The sequence below is a fragment of the Nipponia nippon genome, unplaced genomic scaffold (assembly GCF_047370975.1).
Source record: "Nipponia nippon isolate SJK-2023a ecotype South Korea unplaced genomic scaffold, ASM4737097v1 scaffold_22, whole genome shotgun sequence".
NCBI lineage: Eukaryota > Metazoa > Chordata > Aves > Pelecaniformes > Threskiornithidae > Nipponia > Nipponia nippon.
The window spans coordinates 7,174,914-7,200,039 of NW_028262339.1; the positions used below are offsets into that span (position 1 = coordinate 7,174,914).

Consider the following 25,126-nt stretch of genomic DNA (forward strand, 5'->3'; position numbering starts at 1 on the left):
TGTACTATAGTTACCATATTGATTAGCATAAATAAAGGAAGTGAGGGTCTCCACCCTATGCATTGGGCTTGTTGGCGTATAAGCCAAATTTGGTCCATGCTGACGATGATTGCTCCAGTGAGAAGGATAAGCAATCCGCCGATGGTTAACGATCTCCAGGAGAGGTGTGCTGGTATCATTCCCGGTATCATTCCTGGAAACGGAAAACAATACAAGTCTCGGTGGGGTTTTTCCAGACGGGTTACCCCTTAGTGGCTCAACTTGTTTAACTGCTCGGACTAAAGACAAAAGTCCCTTTTCCCACTCGGAATATCTCTGTTCTGTCTCTTTAAATGCAGTCAAGCTAAACATTAAAGGTATTTTTAGCCCTCTCAGCCCGGTCTGGAATAGATTGCAATAAGTACCGTGTTCTGCAAAACCCCATTCTGCTATAATAGGGTTGCAGGGGTGTACTGGCCCCAGTGACTGATATGCCTTTAATTTCTCTATTAGAGTTTTGACTGCCTATTCATGCTCTGGGTTCCACTTCCACAGTTTTCCCTTTCACAAAAGTGAGTACAGTGGGCGAGCAATGATAGAAAATCCAGGTACATGTTTCCTCCAGTACCCTAAAGTACCCATAAGTTGTTGTAATTCTTTCCTAGATTGAGGCATCTGCAGTTGTTCTATTTTACTTAGTGTGTCCGGTGGAATTGCTGCACTGCCTGCAATCCACCAAGTACCTAAAAATTTTACTTCTCTACTAGGTTCCTGACATTTTTCGGGTGGGATTTCAACTTCTGCTTTATGTAGTGTTTGCCACACTGCTGCTGCCGCTTCCCCCACCTTTTCAGGGGAGGTCCCTCTGATTAGGATATCATCTATATATTGGTACAGTGTCACATCTTGAGGGAATGAGACTGTAAGAGTTCAGCAAGCGCAGCATGAGCAACGGTAGGTGAATGTTTATATCCCTGTGGGAGTCTGTTAAAGGTGTTTTGTATGCCTTCCCAGGTAAAAGCAAATTTCTCTTTATCCTTCTCCTGCAAGGGGACCATAAAGAACATATCCTTCACATCTAGCACTGCCATCCATGAGTGTGCAGCTGCTTGTAATGTGGCTGTTGCAGTATTAGGTACTGCAGCCGTTAACGGAGCTGTGTTGGCATTTAAGCACTGATAATCAATTGTCAGACGCCATCTCCCATCCAGCTTTCGGACTGGCCAGACTGGTGAATTGTATGGAGAGTGGGTTCTAGAAACAATGTGCCATTTTTCCAAGTCTGCTATTACTTCAGAAATCCCGTTTCGTGCTGCAGCAGAAATCGGGTATTGTGGTACATTAGTAACCTTTGAATCAGGGAGTGCAGGGGCTGCATGGAGTACACACACTGTAGCCTCCCAATTTCTACTGGGGTTGGGGTCAGTACTTGTACCAAAGAACCACTCGCTGACATCTGGCAAGCGTCAGTTTTGTCTGGTCAAAACATCAAAACCCAAAATATTTTCATTGTTCTTTTTAACTGCAAAGCAGCAGATGACATGCACTTCTCCCCAGAAGCCATAAATTAACTTTCAGGGTTTGGCAAATAGCACTTCCTCCATTCACTCCAGTAATTTTAACTCTTTGCCATCCAGGTCATACACCCAGCATCTTGGCATCCTGTTGTGTTAATACTGAAATTTGTGCTCCCGTATATATTAGGAATTTCACCAGTTGTCATTGAGGGCCAACTGGAATCTAGCCTCATATTCAGAGCAATCTGAGGGGAACAAGGGGTCATCATTTCCTTCATCATAGTCATCAGGATCACCCCAAATATCACCATCCCAATCCTCTGGGGACACTATTAATTTCCTAATTTGCATGGAGTTAGCGGGATGTGAGGCCTGCATGAGCATCATCTCGATCTTTTCTTCCAGCTTTTGTGCTTTCTCCTTTTCTTCCTGTAATTGTTTCTGCAGCTGCTCAATTTTCAAAGACAGTATTAATTCAGCTGCCTTTCTGCCTTCTATTTCTTCTTTTAGGTCCTGCTCCCTTTTATTGTAATTCTTCCTATCTTGATAAGCAGCTTCTAAACAGGTACCTAGCATTTTGCAAATAATTCCTTTCCCTTTTCCATCTTTTATATGCCCCCTCGCCACCTTTAGTTGTTCTTCCACAGCTACCCAATCATGCCAATTATCACGAGCCCATTCTTTTGAGAATTTGGGACTCGGATTTATTCCATGCCTTCGTAAGTAATCAGTGATATTACTTGCCATCCTGCCAACTACACCAATTTGTCACAAATCCTGATTTAGGATCCTGCCAACTATGCCAATTTGTCATGAATGGGTGATTTAGAACACTTACTTAAGGAATCACTGACAAAGGTATTAGCAAAAGTGGTTTTAATATGATGTTGTAAAAGTGCGACTTAACAAAGTTCGATGGCAAGGTTCACTCTATTAATTACTGCATGGAAGAATCATACAAAGGAAAACTGAGTTACACTCGAGTTAGAATGATTCACAGAGAGACCGGAGATGCAAAGAGTAAGGAAGACCCTCCTGTTGAGTCACGAGGTTCAGAGTAGACCCCCTTGCTTTCTAAACTCCTGATGGAGCTTAGGTGCGGCTAGGTCCAATCTTAGTCTCAGACTTGGTCAACGGTTTATGTCTAAGGGATCGTACATGCAAAGTTTATGTAATGCTTCATTAGCATCAATTCAGCATGCAGTCAAAGTTACCAAGACAAAATCAAAGTTACCATACTACAAGGTTACGCACGATATCGGTCGCTTACCAAAGATCTGTCGTTGGTAAAAGGTCTCTCTGCCTCGAGGAGCAACCTTGAGAGGTGTCCCAGCTCAAGGGGAGATCACCTCCATGCAGCCACGCTGCCTAGCAGGGAGAGCTCAAAGAAGACTCACCTCGGCTGTCATATTTATAGGATAAAGTGGTTGGCTTGTAGTCAAATTACATGCCATAGAAAAGGTATGCAGGAGACTCCTTGTACCCACAACTTTCTTTGTTCCTTGATAAATGAGTCTTGGAAAAGCCACCCGCTATTCATGTGTTAATCGCATGATCGGTGTTCCAAGCTCATATGCATCCACGTTCACTGTGTCACTCTGCTCCTTTGTGGGTTTTCAGAGAAGAGATTGAAACTAGAGGAGTTCACAGCCCAGCTACGGCTCAGGCCTTTACGTCTTCCGGAGCCTGCACCAAACCACCACCAGTCTGGTCAAGGGGTCAAGCGAATTCATCACAGGGCTCCATTCGAAACCATTCTTCTTCTGGGTCACTTGATAGAGAGGGCTTACAATCAGACTATAACCTGGAATATGCATTCTCTAAAAACCCACAATACCTAAGAAAGCTTGTGTTTCTTTTTTGCTGGTTGGTGGAGACATGGCTGTTTTGTTGATCACATCCATTAGGATCTGATGACATCCATCTTGCCATTTTGTTCCTAAAACCTGGATCTCCTGTGCAGGTCCCTTGACCTTACTTTGTTTTATGGCAAAGCCAGCCTCCAGAAGGATTTGGACTATTTTCTTCCCTTTCTCAAAAACCTCTTCTGCTGTATTGCCCCATATGATGATGTCATCAATGTACTGCAGGTGTTCCAGAGCCCCACCCTGTTCCAGTGCAGTCTGGTCCATGGCAAATGGTAGGGCTGTGTTTCCACCCCTGGGGCAGTCGATTCCAGGTGTACTGAACGCCCCTCCAAGTGAAAGCAAACTGCGGCCTGTACTCCACTGTCAAAGGGATTGAGAAAAATGTGTTGGCGATATCAATTGTGGTGTACCACTTGGCTGCTTTTGACTCCAATTCGTATTGAAGTTCTAGCATGTCCAGTACAGCATCACTCAGCAGCGGCGTGACTTCATTCAGGTCATGGTAGTCCACTGTTAGCTTCCACTCTCCCTTAGATTTTTGCACTGGCCATAGTGGACTCTCTTAAAGAGTAGGCGAGTCTTGCTGATCACTCCTTGACTCTCCAGTCACTGAATCAGCTTATGAATGGGAGCCAGGGAGTCTCGATTGGTGCAATATTGTTGCCAGTGCACCATCCTGGTAGCAATTGGCATCTGCCATCTTTCAACCTGCAGCAACCCCATGACAGAAGGATCCTCTGAGTGACCAGGCAAGCTAGGCAGCTGTTTAATCTTCTCCGTACTCAAGGCAGCTATACCAAAAGCCCACTGGTACCCTTTTGGGTCCTTGAAGTACCCTCTCCTGAGGTAGTCTATGCTAAGAATGGATGGAGCCTCTGGGCCAGTCAACAGGATGTTTTTTCCACTCATTCCAAGTTAGTCTTACCTCAGCCTCCAACAGAGACAGCTGTTGGGATCCCCCTGTCACTCCAGAGACAGAGGTGGATTCTGCCCCTTTGTAATCTGATGGTGTGGTGGGTTGACCTTGGCTGGCCGACTCGTGGGTCAAGATAAAGGCAGTTTAATAAAGAAAAGCAAAGGCTGTGCATGGAAGCAAAGGAAAACAAAAGATTTTTTTCTCCACTTCGCATCAGTAGGCAATGTCCAGCAACTTCCTAGGAAGTAAGGCCTCAGTACGCGTAGCGGTCGCTGCGGAAGACAAACACCGTAACTCCGAATGTCCCTCGTTCCTCCTTCCCCCAGCTTTTATTGCTGAGCATGACATCATATGGTATGGAATATCTCTTTGGTCAGCCTGGGTCAGCTGTCCTGGCTATGTCCCCTCCCAAGCTCTTGCCCATCTCCAGCCTACTGGCCTTTGAAGGGGGGGTTTGGAGAGACAGCCTTGATGCTGTGTGAGCACTGCTCAGCAGTAGCCAACACATTGGTGTGTTATCAACACCTTTCTAGCTACAAATACAAAGCACAGCACTATGAGGGCTGCTATGGGGAAAGTTAACTCCATCCCAGCCAGGCCTAATACAGATGGTATTAGAGTAGACTGTGCACCAGTATCTGCCAGAACTTTATATTCCCATAGGGCTGATGTGCCAGGCCATTGAACCCCCACAGTCCAGTGAACATGGTTGTCCCTTTCCTCCACCTGGCCAGAGGCAGAGCCCCTTTATTCCTGGTCAGAGTATTCATTACTTGATTTTTGGTAACTGCAAACCAGAAGTCCTTTCATCAGGGTCAGGAGTAAGATCAGCCCTTCTACTTTGCCCCATAGAAACTGGAGCAGTAATTCTCCTGGATGGATGTCTTTTGGCTGTTGTTTTTTCCTTACAGTTCCTGTACTCGAGCATCTAGTCTCCAGGTAGGTTCACCATCCCACTTCCTCCTGTCCTCCCCCTGTCATGCAGATAGAACCAGAAGGTGGCATGTGGTGTGTGCCACCGGTACCCTTTCCCTTGAGCAGAAAAAGGCTGACTCTTAATAGCTGAGATGTTGGTTGTTATGGGCAAGAAAGATGACATATCCTTTTTGAATTGCTGGAACTGTTGGGACAGTTTCTCCACAGCCAAGACGCAGGTCCATAGGGAGGAAGACAGATTATCTTTTAATTGTCGGAGTTGGCTGGCCGATCCATCCACAGTTGGTGCCTCCTGTCGTGGTTTAACCCAAGCCAGCAACCAAGCACCACACAGCTGCTCGCTCACTCCCCCCCAGTGGGATGGGGAGAGCAAAAGTAAGAAAACTCGTGGGTTGAGATAAGAACAGTTTAATAATTGAATAATAATAATAGCAACAACAACAACAGTAATAATAAATTGTAATGAAAAGGAAAACAACAAGAGAGGGAGAGAGAGAAAAAAAAAACAGGAAAAAACAAGTGATACTGGAAGGTATCACTGGAAGGCTGCAATAAGGTCTCCCCGCAGCCTTCTCTTCTCCAGGCTGAACAACCCCAACTCTCTCAGCCTGTCTTCATAGGAGAGGTGTTCCAGCCCTCTGATCATCTTTGTGGCTCTCCTCTGGACTTGCTCCAACAGGTCCATGTCCTTCTTATGTTGGGGGCCCCAGAGCTGAACGCAGTACTCCAAGTGGGGTTTCATGAGAGCGGAATAGAGGGGGAAGAATCATGTTGACCTGCTGGCCACACTTCTTTTGATGCAGCCCAGGATATGGTTGGCTTTCTGGGCTCCAAGCGCACATTGCTGGGTCATGTTGAGTTTCTCATAAACCAACACCCCCAAGTCCTTCTCCTTAGGGCTGCTCTCTGTCCATTCTCTGCCCAGCCTGTATTTGTGCTTGGGATTGCCCCGACCCATGTGCAGGACCTTGCACTTGGCCTTGTTGAACTTCATGAGGTTCGCACGGGCCCACCTCTCCAGCTTGTCAAGGTCTCTCTGGATGGCATCCCTACCCTCCAGCATGTTGACCGCACCACACAGCTTGGTGTCGTCAGCAAACTTGCTGAGGATGCACTCAATCCCACTGTCCATGTCGCCAACAAAGATGTTAAACAGTGCCGGTCCCAATATTGACCCCTGAGGAACACCACTTGTCACTGGTCTCCACCTGGACATCAAGCCGTTGACCGCAACTCTTTGAGTGCGACCATCCAGCCAATTCCTTACCCACTGAGTGGTCCACCTGTCAAATCCATGTCTCTCTAATTTAGAGACAAGGATGTCGTGCAGGACAGTATCAAATGCTTTGCACACTTCCAGGTAGATGACGTCAGTCGCTCTTCCCTTATCCGCCAACGCTGTAAACCCATCATAGAAGGCCACCAAATTTCTCAGGCACATTTCACCCTTAGTGAAGCCATGTTGGCTGTCACCAATCACCTCCTTATTTTCCATGTGCCTTAGCATAGTTTCCAGGAGGATCTGCTCCATGATCTGGCTGGGCACAGAGGTGAGACTGACTGGCTTGTAGTTCCTCGGGTCTTCCTTTTATCCCTTTTTAAAAATGGGGGTTATGTTTCACCTTTTCCAGTCAGCGGGAACTTCTCTGGACTGCCACGACTTCTCAAATATGATGGATAGTGGCTTAGCAACTTCATCCATCAGTACACTCAGTACCCGCAAATGCATCCATACCGAGGGAGCTGGCAGAGGAGCTTGCCAAGCCACTCTCCATCATTTACCAGCAGTCCTGGAAAACCAGGGAGGTCCCAGCCAACTGGAAGTTAGCTAATGTGATGCCCATCTACAAGAAGGGTCGGAAGGAGGATCCGGGGACCTACAGGCCTGCCAGCCTGACCTCGGTGCCGGGGAAGGTCATGGAGCAGATCATCCTGAGTGCCATTACGCAGCACGTGCGGGACAACCGGGGGATCAGGCCCAGTCAGCATGGGTTTATGAAAGGGAGGTCCTGCTTCACTAACCTGGTCTCCTTCTATGACAAGGTGACCTGCTTAGTGGATGAGGGGAAGGCTTTGGATGTTGTCTACCTGGACTTTAGTAAGGCCTTTGACACTGTCTCCCACAGCATTACAGCATTCTCCTGGAGAAGCTGGCTGCTCACGGCTTGGATAAGTGCACTCTACACTGGGTTAAAAACTGGCTGGACGGCCGAGCCCAGAGAGTGGTGGTAAATGGAGTCAAATCCAGTTGGTGGCCGGTCACGAGTGGTGTTCCCCAGGGCTCAGTGTTGGGGCCGGTCCTGTTCAATATTGTAATGAGTTATTGTAATGAGTTATTGTAATGAGTTATTGTAATGAGGGAGAAAACATCTACCACATCTACTACACAGAAGAAGGTGGTGAAAGTGCCATTCTGTGTTTCCTCCACCAAATGCCTCTCAGAGGAGAAAAGGGAACTCTGCCTAATCTGTCAATCACAGAAAGAGTCTGGACAGGCTGCTGAATTGAAGACATATTTTTACTGGAGAAGTGTGTTGGATATTTTTGGTTTTGTTTTGGAAGCAAAACTTATAAAGCACGTCAGTTCTGTCTGCCATTTGTTCTTTATTTAACCCTGATAGATTTATTTTGCAGAAAAATGTGGTATTTTTATCCTTCTCTCTCTTCTCTTCTTCATATTTTGGCCTACATGGGGTTTTTTGTTTCTCTTCAGGATTCACATGTGGAGCACGTTCTCGTGAGGCTTCCTCAGTGTAATCATCTAGAATCATAAGATGTATAGATCTCTTCTGGGGCACCTGTGGTGGGTTAGCCTTGGCTGGCACCCAACCAGTTGCTCATTTCCCCCCCGCCAGTGTAACAGGGGAAGAAAATAGGAAGAATAGGAATGAGAAATCTTGTGGGTTGAGATAAAGACAAGGTGATCGCTTATCAATTACTGTCACAGGCAAAACAGACTTGACTCGGGGAAAAGTAACTTAATTTATTACCAATTAAAATAAATATTTAATTACTGATTCAGGTAGTGGGAAACAAAAAGGCAAGCATTAAAACACCACCTTTCCTCTCCCCTTTCCCATGCTGAACTTCACTCTTTCAATCCAGACTCCTCTCCTCCCCCACTTATTATTACCACAGGTTACACTCAGTCCCTTCAGCAAGGCAAGGAGCAGCACAAAGGTCGGGGGCGGCAGAGGTTATGGTCAGTACATAGTGGTTTCTTTCAGCTGTTCCTTTCTTCTCATGCCTTTCCTCTGCTCTGAGGTGGGTCAGCCACAGGCTGCAGGGAATACGTGCTCTGCTGTGGAGCACCTCCTCCTCCTCTTCTGACCTTAGTGTTACCTCTTGTTTCTCACTCTTTTTGTTCCCTCCTCCTCTGCCTGTCTGGCATTTGCTGCAATTTCTTAAATGTTTTCACAGAGGTGCCACAAACTTAGCTGATTGGCTCAGCTGTGGCCTGTGATGGGGCTGTTGCAGAGCCATCTGGAACTGCCTGTGTCCAGCACAGGGCAGCCCCTGATCTTCTCCCAAAGGGGCCACCCATGCAGCACCCCACCACCACCAAAACCTTGTCACATGCACCCAATACAGCACCTGAAGAGGGAATTCAATAAAAGAGTTTTCACAAACTTCTGAAAGCTAAAATGCAATTAAGTATTTCCAATTAGCTTCTCAGTTTGGTTTGGGGGGGAGGATATGTTCTGTTTTCACTACAAGGCTTTTTCAAGACTTAAGTTTGGGCATTTTAAACACAGTCATTTGTCATTAGGTGTTACGTTGAAAAAAATCTAGTCTTAATTTTTATATTCCCTGTTGTTGAACAGCAGATAATAATATAAAACTGAACTGTGTTTGCTTTCATTATAGTTGGACTTGACAGTAATTTTCTCCTGATTTTTTTGTTTCAGTTGTTTTATGTAGGTTTTTGAAACCTTTGAAGTGTGATGCTTTCTCTTCCTTCACTCCCCCTCCCCCCTCATCTTAGGCAGCCTTTCCAAGTATATGACTCAGGGAAAAACTTCACAGAAGAGGACCCAACAAGAATCATGAGGGATATGAAGCACTGTTAAATTGCAATGCAGGCCCTTCATTCACTTAAAAGCTTATTTTGGCTATGGCATCTGGATTCACAGGACAGCAGCATAAACAATCTTCAACTTAAGTTTAAAGAGAAATGGTTATTTTATTTTAAATCACTAGTTGAAGAAACTATGAATTTTAATATGCTCTTAAACAGCTTGAGCATTTCAATAAAACCCACGATGTTTTGTATTTGCTAGGTAAATGAGGTGGGTTGACCTTGGCTAGCCAGCAGGTGCCCACCAAAGCCGCTCTATCACTCCCCCTCCATCAACAGGATGGGGGGGGGGGGGAGAGAAAATACAACGAAAAGCTCATGGGTTGAGATAAGGACAGGGAGATCACTCAGCAATTACTGTCATGGGCAAAACAGACTCGACTTGGGGAAATTAATTTATTGCCAATCAGAGTAAGATAATGAGAAATAAGAAAAAAATATAAAAACACCCTCCCCCCACCCCTCCCTTCTTCCCAGGCTCAACTTCACTCCCAACTCTTCTACCTCCTCCCCCTGAGCGGGGTAGGGGGATGGGGAACGGAGGTTGCGGTCAGTTCATCACACGTTGTCTCTGCCGCTCCTTCCTCCTCATGCTCTTCCCCTGCTCCAGCGTGGGGTCCCACCCACAGGAGACAGTCCTTCACGAACTTCTCACACTTCGATCCTTCCCATGGGCTGCAGTTCCCTTCAGGGCACATCCACCTGCTCCTGTGTGGGGTCCTCCATGGGCTGCAGGGGGACAACCTCCTTCACCATGGTCTTCACTACGGGCTGCAGGGGAATCTCTGCTCCTGCACCTGGAGCTCCTCCTCCCCCTCCTTCTTCACTGACCTTGGTGTCTGCATAGTTGTTTCTCTCACATATTCTCACTCCTCTCTCCCAGCTGCTGTTGCGCAGCAGTTTTTACCCCTTCTTATATATGTTATCACCAACATTTCTGTTTGGCTCAGCTTTGGCTAGCGGCGGGTCTGTCTTGGAGCTGTCTGGAACTGGTTCTGTCCGACATGGCCCCCCCGCTACCAAAACCTTGCTATGTAAACCCAATATATATAGATAAGGGTAGGTACTAAAAAATGGACCATTTTCAAGGTTTTATCACTCAACCTGACCCTTTTAAAATGCACTATAATTGTGTGTAAGCCAAATATCTTTTCTTAAAAAATTGGTTTTTTGAAGGAGGAAATAGTATTTATTAATGTTGACTGTTTACTGAATTCTTGTATAAAAGAATTTCAAATGTTTGTAGACTGCTACAGTTGGATTTGCAAACTTTTTTCTGTAGAGAACTGAAAACATGGACATGTGTAAATTTCTGTAAAAAATCTCTGTGGGCAAGCAGTGTCATTGATGGAGTTTGTTTTGGTTTTCCCCTTCTGTGATTTTATGAGAGTTCATTAGCTGCTGAGCTTGTGTACAGGAAAGGGAAGACTAACAGGTCAGTCCTGTTTTGATGCTGCTACGAATCTTTTTCATGGCCTTGGAGATACAGACAAAACTTCATTAAGGATTAGAAAAATTATATTTGGCAGTTGGGGAAAACCAATTTCCTTTTTCATAAAATTTGAAGAGGATCCTTCTAACAGCCACAAATTTAATTAGTATAATCAATTTGAGCTTTACTTGAAGTCCTTCCAGAGCTGGATAGCAGGATACTATCTTATCTTGTTCAGGAAAGAATTAATTACATAGTAAAACTGAAACCACTGTTATTTATGACTTTAAAATAAAATAAAATAAATCAAAATTCAGGCCTAAGTTTCTGTGTTTCTTCTTACACTGTACTTAGTTTTCAGTATTATTGATTTAAATTTAGAATTAATGATAACTTATTAGAATTATCTCTGTTCTTTGAAATGTGTCATGTTTAATTATTTTTCTTTCCTCAACTATTTTTAATAAAGATGAAACCTGGTATTTCCAAAGAGGCCTTAGAGATCTGGGCTCCTAACTAGGGTGGGTTTCATCCATCTGTAACCATCCATCTATAAATTTCTAGATGTGTGAGTTTTCCAAAAGATTTCTTTTATATTTTTTCCTCACCATATTTTCAAGAAAAATCTTAGCCAGCAACAAACAAAAAATAATTTAATTTTTTTCTATAGCATATTTTTCATATAAAACTAAGTCAGTTTTTCCCCTCAAAAATAAGTTTAATGTACTTTTATTCATTTCCCAACAATATACAGAGGCTGATATGGTAGAATTATGTTCAGAATTATCTTCAATTTTTGCTGATGGGAATGAAATGTATAAACCTCCAAGGGACAGCAGCAGCATCTCACTTTAAAGATAGAAGATATTTATTTATAAAAAACAAAACCAAACAAAAAATACTTTACACATACTTATCCTCTTCTGTTTGTGGTGTTTTGTAGTTTAACTGTGAAGTTTTCAACTGTGAAATCACTAAACTCATATCTGAATGGAAGCTTATTCTGCAGATCCCCAGTCTTCTCACTGTGAAGCTGCTGCTTGCTTATTCAACTACAAATTCTATATTGTTACTAATCTCAGTCCTAAAATAACCCCCCCAAACTTGGGCTATATATTGCAAGTATTAAACAACTAAACAATAAATGCATGTTTGCCTAAACAGTAGTTAAAGAACATAGTGACAAATAACAATGATCCGTGACACAGAATAAACAGTTGATGAGGTGTACATATCTGCTGGATTGATTATTAAAGCTTAGTTTGTTGTAAAGTCTTAAGAAAGGGATTGAAAATTAAAGGGAGTTAATTCTTTATAACATTCTTGATATCCAAGATCATGCTCACTTTATGCAAGTATATTATCAAGGGAATAACCTTCCACCAAAAAAAAATAATCTGAAAAAGCCACTGCATTAAAAAAAGTTTCTAGAAAAAGAACAGTATCAAAACTAATAGTTAACTAAATTAATAGTTTACAACTAAAGTGATACTATTAAATATAATAATTGATAATCCATAATTTAGAAGATCAAAAAGCAAATTCCTTCTGTTGAACAGAATGTATAAAGTCAGATTGCTCCTAACATTGCCTTCTGACAAATTTCAGTAATAAACACTCCCGGGGATAGAGCAGACATTTAGCACCCACTAAGTACCTAGCATGTCTTTAGCCATTTATGTTTAGGGAAGGGAGAGAATTCATATTAAAATTGACATGCTCATAATTCTGTAGCATCAGTATGATTTATTTTCATTGGAAGTTTCTAACTCACTACTTCATCCTGTTTGTTACCTCCTCGGAAGTGATATGTTTAGGGATGTCAGATGGCTCAGCTGTAGAAGCCTCTGCATCTTCACTTAGTTTACTGTGATGCAGTAATCTTTGGAAGGGTCTTTCTGGAATGATTGTGCTTCTCCTTAGCAGCCCTTCAGCCTTTGGAAAGCTGCAGAAAGATCTCTTCTGTACCACCCCTATACTCTGTCCCTGTAATGATACAGAAGGCTAGTCAGTAAGTGAGTTGATAGTACTATTCACTTGTGCTGCTTATAAAAAAAAAATGCACTATTGTCTTGTTTCAAAGCAATTCCCTGTGTTCTTGGTGTCCCTGTTTCCGAAGTTGATATGTCTTGTGCTATCAGTAGTTATCAGTGCTGTAAAAAGGAGAAAGAAGTAGTTCTGTTTCATATATGCAGCACAGTTAACTGTCTTTCTAGCTTCAAGCTTGCCAGTCTTTCACTAGCAGAGATGGAGAAGAAGAAACTGAGGTCTTGAGATTCTGGAATATGAAGTTTTCAGCTATTTCTCCTACCCTTTCTCCTTGGTTATGCTCCCTGGTTTTTAATCTGGAGACCAAGGAAGACAAAGAGATGAACCTACCTGCATTCTCATTTGCAGTAATGTGAAAGGATGTTTTTGTATAATTGTGAGGATTTAACAGTTAAAATATTTACCTCTGCTTTTAATTTGTTATTATGTTATAAAAAATAAGCTTTGAGGTGTATTTTGACTATGCTTCAGCAATAGCTACTGCTATTTAAGGTGAAACCAAGCAAGGTCAACTATATAGCTTAATTTACCTAATATAGCTATTTAATCTTAGTTAGATAGCTATATAACTACTAGATTATCTTAATTCATCTTCCTTTTAAAAAGTCACCATGTTCATATCTTAAGACCACAAATCCAACTCTCCCAATTTAACTGTTGTGGCAAGATTTGTTTTATAGATATATTTAAAACAGGTTTGTCATCTATTAAGATTTTATTTAAATGTCTTGAATATACAAGAATTTGTTTTATAAACCTGATCAAATTTTTTTAAGAACTCGAGAAGCTGCATCAAAAATAATCTTCACTAGTAAATCTTCTGGGTGTTAAATGATTACTTAGAATGGGTACCTGCTAGCAAAGAAAATATTTTTTCCTATAGTAATGAAGTTATCAATAATCTTTCTTATTATTCACTTGAACTATTTAGGTTTTAATATTGATTTTTGCCTTCTTCTTTTGGTAATGTAATGAAGATGAAAAGCATTTAAAAAATAAAGGCTATTTTCCTATCTCATACTCGGTCTTTTTATGCCAAGACATAGTCAACAGAAAGGTGACTGAAGAGTGATGATTGGAAGCATACTAAGGAAATACAAGAAGGTAAAGCTCTTCATATCTGCATGGTAAACTGTGAATGATGTATTAGTTGCATTCATACAGAAGCTTCCAGTTTTTAAGTATACATATTACTGACACCAACTTCAGGCTGATAGGTTTAAGGTCCCCCCCCCCAAGTAGGTGTGTTTTAGATGAGAACGTGTGCACGAGTTGCATATATTTTGTGTAGCTAAAGAAAATGCAGCTTTTTTTAAACATTTGCTATCTTGATTTTTATATTTGAGGTAGAAGTACCATGCCTCAGTCATAGTGTTAAAGAGGAGTGGCATAATTATGTATGTAAAAAAAAAGAAAAAAATTCTGCATGTTTACTATTAAGCTATCTAAAACTGGCTAAGCATGCAATGAGTCTGTTACCTAAACTAGATCCAGTAATGAGATGCAGAAGTGTTGCTTGTGTTTGAACTTCGTAAATTAAAGGTAAATATAGGTTTAAAGTATTGTCTAGCATGTTTAAGGATGCTGTCAAAGGAAATGAAAAATAGGCAATTTTTTTCCTTCTGGTGTAGCCATCATTCAAATTAAAGCAATGTGATTACTCTTCTTGTGCCAAGGCTCTCAAGGTTTCTCCCGAGTATCAAAAGTTACCCCAATGTACCTCCACAGGGCTGCCACAAGCAGTTTGGGAGTGGCAGAATACAGTTCTTTCAGCATCTTCTGGGGCTGGAAGAAATAACATGAGCGTGAACCAGGCATGCATCTTAGGCCCATGTAAGTGGTGAAGAGTGCCTGAAGTCTGTGACCACAGTGCAGTCACCAAACCACTATTGGACATAAATCCAGAAGGAAAGGGGAGCAAAAAAAGAGGAAGTTTCAAGGGGAAGAGGACATACAGAGGAAAAAATATTTGCTTCTATGCATATACTGTATGCATTCATTATCCAGCTGTGATACATCAACTTTACCCTGTCCTACAGGTGATCATTTCCTGGTTTTGTATAATTTAAATAATTTGTCCAAAGCTACACTATTCTATGCTTAGATTTTGCCTGAGATGCCAACGTTTAAAATTGAATAGCCTTATGCCAATCTGCTTTAAAATGTTTCTCTATGTTATCATCAATAAATCTTTACGGTTTTTTACTATGCTTTTTGTAGACATGGAGAGGTGGACTATATACTAATTCGATTTTAGTGGGAGTCTGGGGGGTGGGGGTGGAATAGAGTTAAAAACTAGTATCTAATGCTGTTCCTGAAAAAATTCAAAGGGGAGATTTCTTTTTTACCCTCTCCCTGCCTTCCCCTCGGGACTGCCAGTGGAGGCCTGAAGGGAAGGGCTTCCTACTCCTGCTCCCCTGAGAAAGTCTCAGCACCACCCGCCTGCTCATCTCTGCGAACAGCCCTCCTGCGTGCAACGCCCTTCCTTTCCTGGGTGCACAACGTCTAAGAGTTTAAAATAAAAAGGCACGTACACACCGCTTGGCAGCGGGGTTCTTACAGCTCCCTCTCGGCAATAGCTGGGGGTGTGCCGGGCCGGGGAAGAAGGCAGAGCCGTTGCTAGTTGCCAATCATGGGCTGCTGCCCAATAGGGGTGGGCGCAGGGAGCGCGCTATGCGTCGTGGCGTCATGTCGGCTGTGCCTATGGCAGATGGGAGAGGAAGGGTTTGAGATGGTCATGGCTTCGTCCGTCGTGAGGGCTACGGTGCGGGCCGTGAGTAAGAGGAAGATCCAGGCTACCCGCGCTGCCCTCACCCTGGTCAGTGCTGGAGGCGTGGCGGGCCCCGCTCCGTGGGATGCTGGTTACGGGCCTCTCTGCCCTGTGCCTTTGCCCTGAGAGCGGGCGTTAGAACTGTGCCCACGGGCAGGGCTGGGCTGAAGGGTCTCCCTCAGCCTGACCGTCTGCCCGCCCCGAGGCAGATGCTACGCCGACGCCTCTAGGCTGCTAGTGGCAGTGGGACGGCGTGGGTCGTGCTGTCGAGCCTGTGTACGTGGCTGGCGGTGCTGCACGCCTGGCCCAGCAGCAGGCGAACCTGCGCCCGGCGCTTCTGAGTGCTGCCGCTGCACAGGGCCGTAGGCCTGAGGGCGAGCGCTTTTAACCCTCCGAGGTTGCCAGCTGCGTGCTGGTGTTGAGATTTGGTCGCTAGGAAGGGTCTATGAGGAGGTGGAAAGGACCTATTCCCGCTTGTGAGCTTGCCGGGGGTGTTTGTGCTCCCCGTGAGGAGAAGGCTCTGGTGTTTCCTCATCTGCGCCTGTGTAGAGACGATGCTTAGAGAAAGCGGGACTGTTTCGGAGTTTGGAGAAATCCGAGCTGCGGTGCGGTGTGCTAGCGGTGGGCAGTCTCTGGCCTGATAACGGCCGGCAGGCAGCGGGAAAAGGGGGAAAGACCGGTGCGGTTGCTTTCATATGGGGTGGTGTTTTGCACAGTCACTCTAAGAAGTATATTTATTTTGTAGAATGGAAATTCAGTACAGAAACTGGCGAGTAAGTTGTTCCCAAGTAGACTCTGTATTCCTGTGTTAATTGAGAAAGCGCATTTACTAGTTGTGGCAGTATTGCGGAGGCCGTACAGTTGGGAAGGCTTACTCCAGAGGGAGGATTCCCTGCATTGACAGGGGCAGACTAAGTATGTCAAGTTCAGTCATTTTTCTGGGCAGGTAATTCCTGTATTGTAGTGATCTTGTAGCAACTGAACATTAATAGTGCTAATTAGAAAAGGTATTCTAATGAAAATCTAGTAGAAGTTTGCTTTGTGTGTTTGAATCTGCTAGTAATAAAAACTTGATCTTACTCAATATCTTGGAAACTTGTAAGCATGTAAGGGGAACTCTTTTATGTATATTTTGTGTATATAGTCTTGCATTTCTGCAGTAACTAGATAAACTCATAGTTCATATAGATCTATCTTCTGTAAAGTCATAGTTCCCCTCATAAGTTAATGGGAAGAGAAGGGAATAAACATTTCTGTGCCTGACTGATTTTTCTGTAATGCATATATGACAACATTTTGACCAGAACAGAACTGTTTAACTGAGTTGTAGTAATTTTGCAGTATGTATCTTGAGGCATCAGTTTCAAGTAGAAGAAAGGCTAGTTGACAGTGTCAGATGGTTGGTGCTGTAGGTGGACTTTGCAGATAGACAAAACTTAACTGTACACTAAGACAAAATTCGATTGCACAAAGAGAACTTTTTATTTGCAGTGTGTGACTCGCATGTATTACAAAGCGTGTAGCATACTTGAATTTTTATTTTTTTTTAAACTACATATAATCATATGCATATATTTGTCTTTCAGACCCCATCAGCTGTTCAGAAGATAAAACAGCTTCTTAAAGATAAACCTGAGCATGTAAGTGCAAACGGGGCTATCTTGCAGATTATACTAAGGTATTAGCACTCCTGATTATTATGAAGCATTTCTGGCTAACCTAGCAGCTTGAAATAAACACTGAAAAACTTGGAGATGTTGGTGTCTTTTTTTGATGGGACTGTGTAAGTTTATCAAGCTTCATTTCTATATAAAGTAAAATGCAGAAAATAATTGACTGTAATGACCTTTCACTGTACAGTTACTTCTGAGATGGGTAAAACTGAAGGAAAAAAAAAAGCCACCTTAAGCTTGAAAAATATTTCTAAGCCATATTTTAATCAACTATTCTAGTATGGCATAGTGGTGACTTCTGGTAGGGCTAGAGATCTTCAGCTGTTGATACTAAGATGTTATTAAATTCTTGAAGGCATTCTGGTTGTGAAATAGATAATAATGTTAGATTCATACCCATTGGAAAAGGTATCATTCTTATGAAATTTGCCAATGTCTTTTTTGTAAATAATCAGTATTTTAACAAATAGCTGATTGAGAATGTTATCTTTTCTTCTTAGGAAGAGCACGCAGTCTTGCTTTCTAACCATTATAAAAGCAAGCATTAGGCTTTCTTCTTTACAGCAAGTACTAGTTCAAGAAGATTATTTCCCTCAACTTTTGTATAAAACCCATTGTTTCTTTTGCTTCCTGCACTTCTGCAACTAACTAGACTCTTCATTCTAATGTTTTAAACCATCCTAAGGAAGCCCAAAGCCTACAGCTTAGCTGATCAGTCATCCCCTTTGTTATAAATGGTGTTCATGTTTTCCAACCCATTATTTCTAGCCCTTCTTGTAGAGGAGGGTTTTTAGTCTGAAAAGAACGAGTGCTGTTTGTCTGAGGTTCCACTTGTCATCAAGCGATACATTTTGATACGTTTTTAATCATAACATTGGTTCCATAGATTATTATACTTCTCAAATTATGTACTGAAGCATTTGTGTGTGGAAAGTGGTACAGATACTTTTGGAAGATCCTTGTGCACAAATAATTTTCCAGTTCATTTTCAACAACCTGTATCAACCTTCTACAGTCTTTACTCAGCTCTTTACTTGCATAGGTGCTCTGTTTGACTCACAGGGTCGTGTTGGATAATTGCAAATTATCCATATCCATTATCCACAAACATATTGACTAGGTTGGACTTTAACATTGGTTAACACAGTAAATGAATAAACTTACTTGCAAAAAGGAGAGGATTAAGTTTTAAGTGTGAACGGTAATGTACATAATGAAGATCTTAATGTTTTCAGAACTTTGGATTGTAGTAGTAGATTTCTGATGGTCATTATAGGAGTTATGTAAAAATCTAGCAACTGCCCTTGACTTGGCCTCACAACTTCATAATTATGTTACTGTCAACAATCTTAAAATAGTGCCTGAATTACCATCTGAATAAACTTTCATTTGTAGTTGCAAAAATATCTGTCCTTGAAGTTTGACTCTTATGAGATCAAGCACCAAGGAGTGTCGACAGTTCATTACTTAGATTTTTTTTTTTTTTTTTTTTTTAACATGCTTTAGGGCTTGGTCCACAGTAACAAACATCTGGTGTCTGCTATTTACCTTGGTAGTCAATTTTATAAGAGAAAAATGTTACCTTTTAATCCATTAAACTAGTTCATTTCTGTTTTAACACTCACCTTGAGGCAAGGGAGAATAAATGTCAGCTTTTTGTTGTTCTGCATACTTTTTATTTTGGTGTTCAAGAATAGGTTTAAAAAAATAAATGTTTTATTTTAGGTAGGTGTGAAAGTAGGTGTTCGTACAAGAGGATGCAATGGACTTTCTTACGCACTAGAATATGCAAAGTCAAAAGGAGACTCCGATGAAGAAGTAGTTCAAGATGGTGAGTTTCTGATGCAGTAAAGCAAAACTGGGGGGGGGGGGGAGAAGAATAGCCTAATTGCAGGTTTGCCAAGGGGCAGGTTAGGACTTCAAAGTAACAAGTAACACCTTAGTTTCTGTTGTGAAGATGTAAAAGTAATCAGTTAGTTAAAATCTGCAGCTTCGTAGAGGAAACAAGGAATATCCTTGATCCAACCTTCATTTCATGCCTGTGTTTGGTTAAGTTGGAGTTCCCTATGATAACAACAAAAAAGTCTCTATACTGGGTCAGAATAAATGGCCTAGCCCTTTATTCCTGTCTTTGGAGGTGGCAAATAGCAAATATCTGAGAGAATACAGAACAAGGCACGGACAGGAGGATACTTTACTAACATACCTAAAATAAGGCTTGGCAAAGTAAAGGTTTTATTTGCAAAGAGTTTTTCCAACTGTCTTCTATAACTAGCCTTGTAATTGACTTATTTTTAATGTCTTTATGCTTTTGATCTTGATGTTGTTTTGTGACAATGCATTCTATAATTTTAATTAAGCATTGTGTTTGAAACCATTTTCTTAGGTTGGTATTTAGGCTTGCTGCCTGATAATTTCATTGAGTAGTCCCATTATAGGTCTATTAAAGTACTGAAAGTTCCATACATCTTTCCAATTTTTATAGAAACTTTTCTCAGTGATATTTTTGTCAAGCATGAATTGTTAGAAAGGCATAATAATGTTTGTCTTGGTTTCTGTTCTTCTAAAAATTGCTATTATTTTATATGTTATTGAACTGTGCTGTGTTTGCATCCAGAAAGATTACTTTTCAACTGGTGGCAAAGTAGGAGATTCAAATAAGAGTAGGAGATCACATTTATTTTCTTACATAGCTGTGCTACTTGGCAGAGCTCAAATTCCAGCTGCCTTGAAAATATCTGTGACCAACTCCATAATTTTTTTTTGTCTTAAAAAATTAGTTGGAACTTTAGCAAATGATTAAATTGAAATAGAGTAGATGAGGTCAGGACTGCCACCTAATTTTGCAGGTGCTTCTTGACTTCAGATTTAGCTGGCTCCTACAGTTGCCTCTGCTTGACTCCAGAGCTGCTCTGGCTTTACAGGGCTGAAAACACATTTTTCAGAAGGCAGTTCCTGGCTTGGTTCTTAAGGGAGATGGAAGCAGTTTCCCTCAGTCATGACAGAGGCCTTAATCTCTAAAGCCAGACGATGTTTCAGTTGTAGCTGTGTGCCTTCTGTTTTATTTTGATTGCTTCTAGACAGCTTTCCACTGAAGGATCTGACTTTTATATAGCGCACTGCTCAGTGAGCTGGTGGCATTGGATACCAACCCAATTCTCCTGGCTTTTAGTTAGCAAGTTCTGATGCTTAATACAGAATTGTGATTCTGCTTCAGGGTTCAGGTCCTCTTTCATTAGATTTAGCCTTCCCTGTGTATTACTGTCCAGGTTGACCAAGAAAAATGTGGAGGTTCAACTTAGTTGCCCACAGACTTGAGTTGTTTTACTGAAGTGTTTCATCTCAACTTCTACTATGATGAAACAGCTTTCCAGCACTCTCCTATAATTTAATGAGTTCTTGTTGCTGCTACTGATGCTATTTTTAAATTTTTATTTTTATTATTTCCTAGTCTATGGACAGCTAAAGCAGTCTATTCATACTAACCACTTTATACCATACTTGCAGTTTTAAAGTTCAATAACTTTCCAGGCTGGTAATACTTTGCATACTTTAGAAAAAGGAGATCTTTGTAGTTCTGCAGATGAACTACTAATTCTTAGTCCTTAAAGGTTATGATATTTTCAAAAGTTCACGCATCTACCTTAGTATAGGATTCAATATTGCTAATAATTCATGTGCACCTAATAATTTTGGCAGAGCAAAGAATATTCCTTATGAGAGAAGGGTTCTTCAGTTGGATTTATAGGGATTGTGGGTTTGTTTTGTTTTTTTACATGTTGTTGGATGCACAGGCTTTAAGAACAGCAGTAAATGGGTTACTGACTATAATGCGTGGGAAAGGAAGTATCAAAGCTGAGATTCATTCCCAAGTTCTATAACTGATTACTCTGGGTATCATGGTTTTAAATCCGAATGAAAATAAATGCACACATGTACACAAATACCAGCACTAGACTGTTGCTAGAATTTTGTTTAAAAAAAAAAAAAAAGGAGGAAAAAAATAAAAGCCCTATCTTAGGCTAGGGAAAACGAGTTATATTGACAGGTTTTTTTGTATTTAGCTTCCACTTTTATCACTGGTTGGAACAACATTTCAAAGTGAATGATGAACGGTTTTGCTGTATGTAATATTTTTCTTTGTTGCCTTTAAGGGATTAGAATCTTTATTGAGAAGAAAGCACAGCTGACACTTCTAGGAACTGAAATGGACTATGTGGAAGACAAACTGTCCAGTGAATTTGTCTTCAATAATCCAAACATCAAAGGAACATGTGGCTGTGGAGAAAGCTTTAACATTTGAAATTTCAGGACTATTTCTTTGACTTTTGAAAGCCATAAAACACTTGCTGAATATGTGGCTTTCAAAAGCAAATGCATTTTCTTCAGGTTCTTAGGCTGTGCAAAGTGTGGATGCCATTAAGGAAAATAAAGTTAATTAATTTTGAAAATTTAAATTGTGTGTTAAATCCCTGCACTGATGTTTTTACACTGTAATGTGTGATTAATTGGGACCCAGAAGGTAAGAACATTTAAGTGCTGTAGCATTTCTGTGTTTTCATGTACCATGGAAGTAAAATCTCACTGTTCTTTTCCTTTGCCGTTTTCTTTGTCCACTCCACTTGCACTTCCCCATCCAAAAGCCATTTGCGAGAATATATCGCCTATTTATTCTGCTTTGAGTTGAAAAAAAAAATACCACTTCTATGTTTGTGTTTAAATATTTATATACACAGACACACACTCCTCAGCTTCAAAGTTCACTATGATTATGTAGATAAATAATTTGTTTTATTAGGTTTCTGATGTTTTTATGTATAGACTTGTCTGGTGGTTTATTTACCCATAAATCTAGGGAAGTCCAGAAAGCAGTTCATGTGCAAATTTAACAGTAGGCTGCCATAGCGCTGCTACTAGTAATAGTTCAAAATATGCTAACCCAACTTCAGTCTTGTTCCTTGCCTTGTTGAAGGCACAGTCTCTGCTGTAGTTACTAGGTGGTTTTCAAGAACAAAATATATTCAGGCACTGAAATATTAAAGCTGAATATATACAGGCTTCTTGTTTCTGTTGTTTCTATTTGTCTTGACTGACTTAAATCACAAAACTGGTAAAACTGCCTTCAAATTCTGATTACCGGTGTTCACAGAATGTGTATATACTGTCATATGCAGTCTGTGCACAAAAAGCTATGAACATATTTTTTTGAGGGAGGAAGGAATCTCATAACTTTCATTAGCTATTTGTAGTAATATTTGTTACTAATTTTGTTACAACTTGCTCTATTTAGCAAGTTGACTCAGTATTAGGGTTTTTCCACTTACAAAGCTAATGGTAACTTCTGTTTAACTACTCTCATGAGATTAACTTGCTAACAGGAAAACCACTTATAATTTTAAAAGGCTTCTATTTTTTTAAAAAAATGTTAATTACTGACTGTATTAAAAATCCTATGATTATAGGAGGCCATTTTTTTCTTTGGAAATTAAACTAATTTATTTTCTCATAATCAGAGTTGTTGTTCTGCAAGCCCATCCTCCTTTCAAGCTGATAAGTCTTCAGCACTTCCTCCACTGGTGCTCAGGCAGAAGCAGAAGCCTCTCTATGGGCCTTCCCTAAAGCTAGTATTATAGCAATATCATTCCATCCTTTTTATATCCCTGTTTTTCTGATTGTCTAAAAGTGACATTGTTTAGCTAAGCTATTCACTTGTGCAGAAGAGAACTTGTCTGTCTAGGCAACTGATCTGAACAGTTATTCAAAAGAGTAGAAATGATATGTAGTGGTGTCATGGTTTAACTCCAGTCGGCAACTAAGCACTACACAGCTGCTCGTGTGGGATGGAGGAGAGAATCGGGGGGGGGGGGGAGTAAAACCCATGGGTTGACATAGAGACTGTTTAATAGGACAGCAGTGGAAGAAATAATAATGATAAAAGAATATAAAAACAAATGATGCACAATGCAATTGCTCACCACCTGCTGACTGATGCTCAGCCAGTCCCTGAGCAGCGATCACTGCCCCCTGGCCAACTTCCCCAGTTTATATACTGGGCATGACATCATATGGTATGGAATAGCCCTTTGGCCAGTCTGGGTCAGCTGTCCTGGCTGTGCCCCCTCCCAGCTTCTTGTGCACCTGGCAGAGCATGGGAAGCTGAAAAGTCCTTGACTAGTGTAAGCACTACTTAGCAACAACTAAAACATCAGTGTGTTATCAACATTATTCTCATCCTAAATCCAAAACACAGCGCTGTACCAGCTACTGTGAAGAAAATTAACTCTATCCCAGCTGAAACCAGGACAAGTGGACAACAAGGGACCATGATATTTTAGTCAGACAGGAAGGTATTGAAATGGGAGGGAACTGAATACTGAGGCTGGAAAATCCAGAGGTCACACTGGTCTAGAGAATTGTTCATAGATGTGGGTATGACAACTTTGGAGTACTAACATGCTGAAGACATAGGAATGCAGCTAGGTAGACCATGCTTGAGGGAAAGGTGTAGAGGGAAGACTAAAAATGAAAATAAAATCGTTCTTGATATATTTTTTTGAGTGCACAGGAGTAGAAAGTCAAAATTTCCACAGGTATAGTTTAATATTACATACATGAATTTTAACCGCATACTATATCACTTTGTGATGGAAAAACACTTGTTCCTTTAATAGTCAACTGTTATATACAGTTACTTTATTTTGTATAGTACTTCAGGAAGAACTAGTAATACACTGGCTAGGTAAATTTATAATGCCGTAAGTCCTTCAGTCTTGCAGAAAAAAATCCAGTTAATGTGATATAGTTGAGGTTGTATTTCTAAAACTCAAAGATAAAGGGCATTTTTTCAGATTGCATTTCTCTGTTTCTTGTTAGAAGATAAGACTAGGAATGTAGCACTGGTGTTTAAGAATGCTGTTACTTTATACATTTAATTTTGTTTTGAGGTGGTTTTAGGCTTTTGGCATATTTAGCATACTTTCATGTGTTTTGTATACATGCCTTCAATGCAAGCTTGTGCTCCTTGAAATAATGCCCTCATTTGTCAATTTACTAAAACACCTAATGCACAATATATTAAACTTCTGTAAAAATGCTAATAACGGTTATATAGGAACATGGGTTTGTTGATTGGTCCATTATAACTTTGTATAATACTTTATGTAGAGTTCTCAGTTATAATAATAAATGTTGCCTGTTGGTGAAATATTCCTCTATTGAAATGATTGTTTACAAGAAAAAACAAGCACTGTGGCATAGCATTAGGCCTGTTGCCAAATTTAATATTTCTGAGAAATATTTAATACTTCCAAATATTAACACTATTGGAATAGTATAAGAATATATTACAAAGAAAAAAGTATTAACTACCAAGTACAGGAAGGCATTTACACATACTGGAAGGGTGGGGCTGTTAATACATAGACTTCTGTTACGCTTTTCCACACACTGTTCTCAGGGTAAAAATTCTAATAGTCAGATGTTTATTGTAAAAACTTCTATATGCCAAAAAATCATTTTGGTATATTTTGATGCTGAAAATTATTTCAATCAAAGTAACTGCTTGCATAAAAGGTGTGGGGTTTTTTTAATCAGATAGGCAATTTGAGTCGGAGAATCAACAGCTTTTTTTTTTTTTTGCCTCAGTTTTCAATGGTAATCTCTCTTCCCACATCTCTCAAGACCTTGAACCTCAAGGCTCCCCCGAAGGGGGAGTGAAGTCCCTCCCATCATAGAAGATCAGGGTCGAGACCGCGTGAGGAACATGAACATACAGAAGCCCATGGGACCTGATGAGATGCACCCCAGGGTCCTGAGGGAATTGGCTGATGTATTTGCCAAGCCACTCTCCATCATATTTGAAAAGTCATGGCAGTCAGGTGAAGTCCCTGGGGACTGGAAAAAAGGGAA

At 41.1% G+C, this 25,126-nt stretch overlaps 1 protein-coding gene across 3 annotated transcripts; it reads left to right on the forward strand.

Annotated features, from left to right (window-relative positions):
- The first annotated feature begins 15,449 nt into the window (after nucleotides 1-15,449).
- LOC104017968 (iron-sulfur cluster assembly 1 homolog, mitochondrial) lies at nucleotides 15,450-24,848 on the forward strand. 3 transcript variants are annotated; one of them, XM_087760465.1, is made up of 4 exons: nucleotides 15,450-15,593; nucleotides 17,132-17,185; nucleotides 18,944-19,049; nucleotides 21,373-24,628. In XM_087760465.1, the coding sequence occupies exons 1-4, from the start codon at nucleotides 15,486-15,488 to the stop codon at nucleotides 21,519-21,521; spliced, it is 417 nt and encodes a 138-aa protein (XP_087616591.1). In that variant the 5' UTR covers nucleotides 15,450-15,485; the 3' UTR covers nucleotides 21,522-24,628. The 3 variants fall into 3 exon arrangements, with proteins under 3 accessions (XP_087616591.1, XP_087616592.1, XP_087616593.1); XM_087760466.1 differs by having other exon boundaries at nucleotides 15,461-15,548; nucleotides 21,373-24,848; XM_087760467.1 differs by having other exon boundaries at nucleotides 15,472-15,539; nucleotides 21,373-24,848.
- The last annotated feature ends 278 nt before the right edge of the window (nucleotides 24,849-25,126 follow it).

Coding starts and splice junctions, on each gene's coding strand:
- LOC104017968 (XM_087760465.1), top strand. CDS start 15,486: ATGGGAGAGGAAGGGTTTGAGATGGTCATGGCTTCGTCCGTCGTGAGG. Junction 17,186..18,943: donor TTAAAGATAAACCTGAGCAT/GTAAGTGCAAAC, acceptor GTTTTATTTTAG/GTAGGTGTGAAAGTAGGTGT. Junction 19,050..21,372: donor TGAAGAAGTAGTTCAAGATG/GTGAGTTTCTGA, acceptor GTTGCCTTTAAG/GGATTAGAATCTTTATTGAG.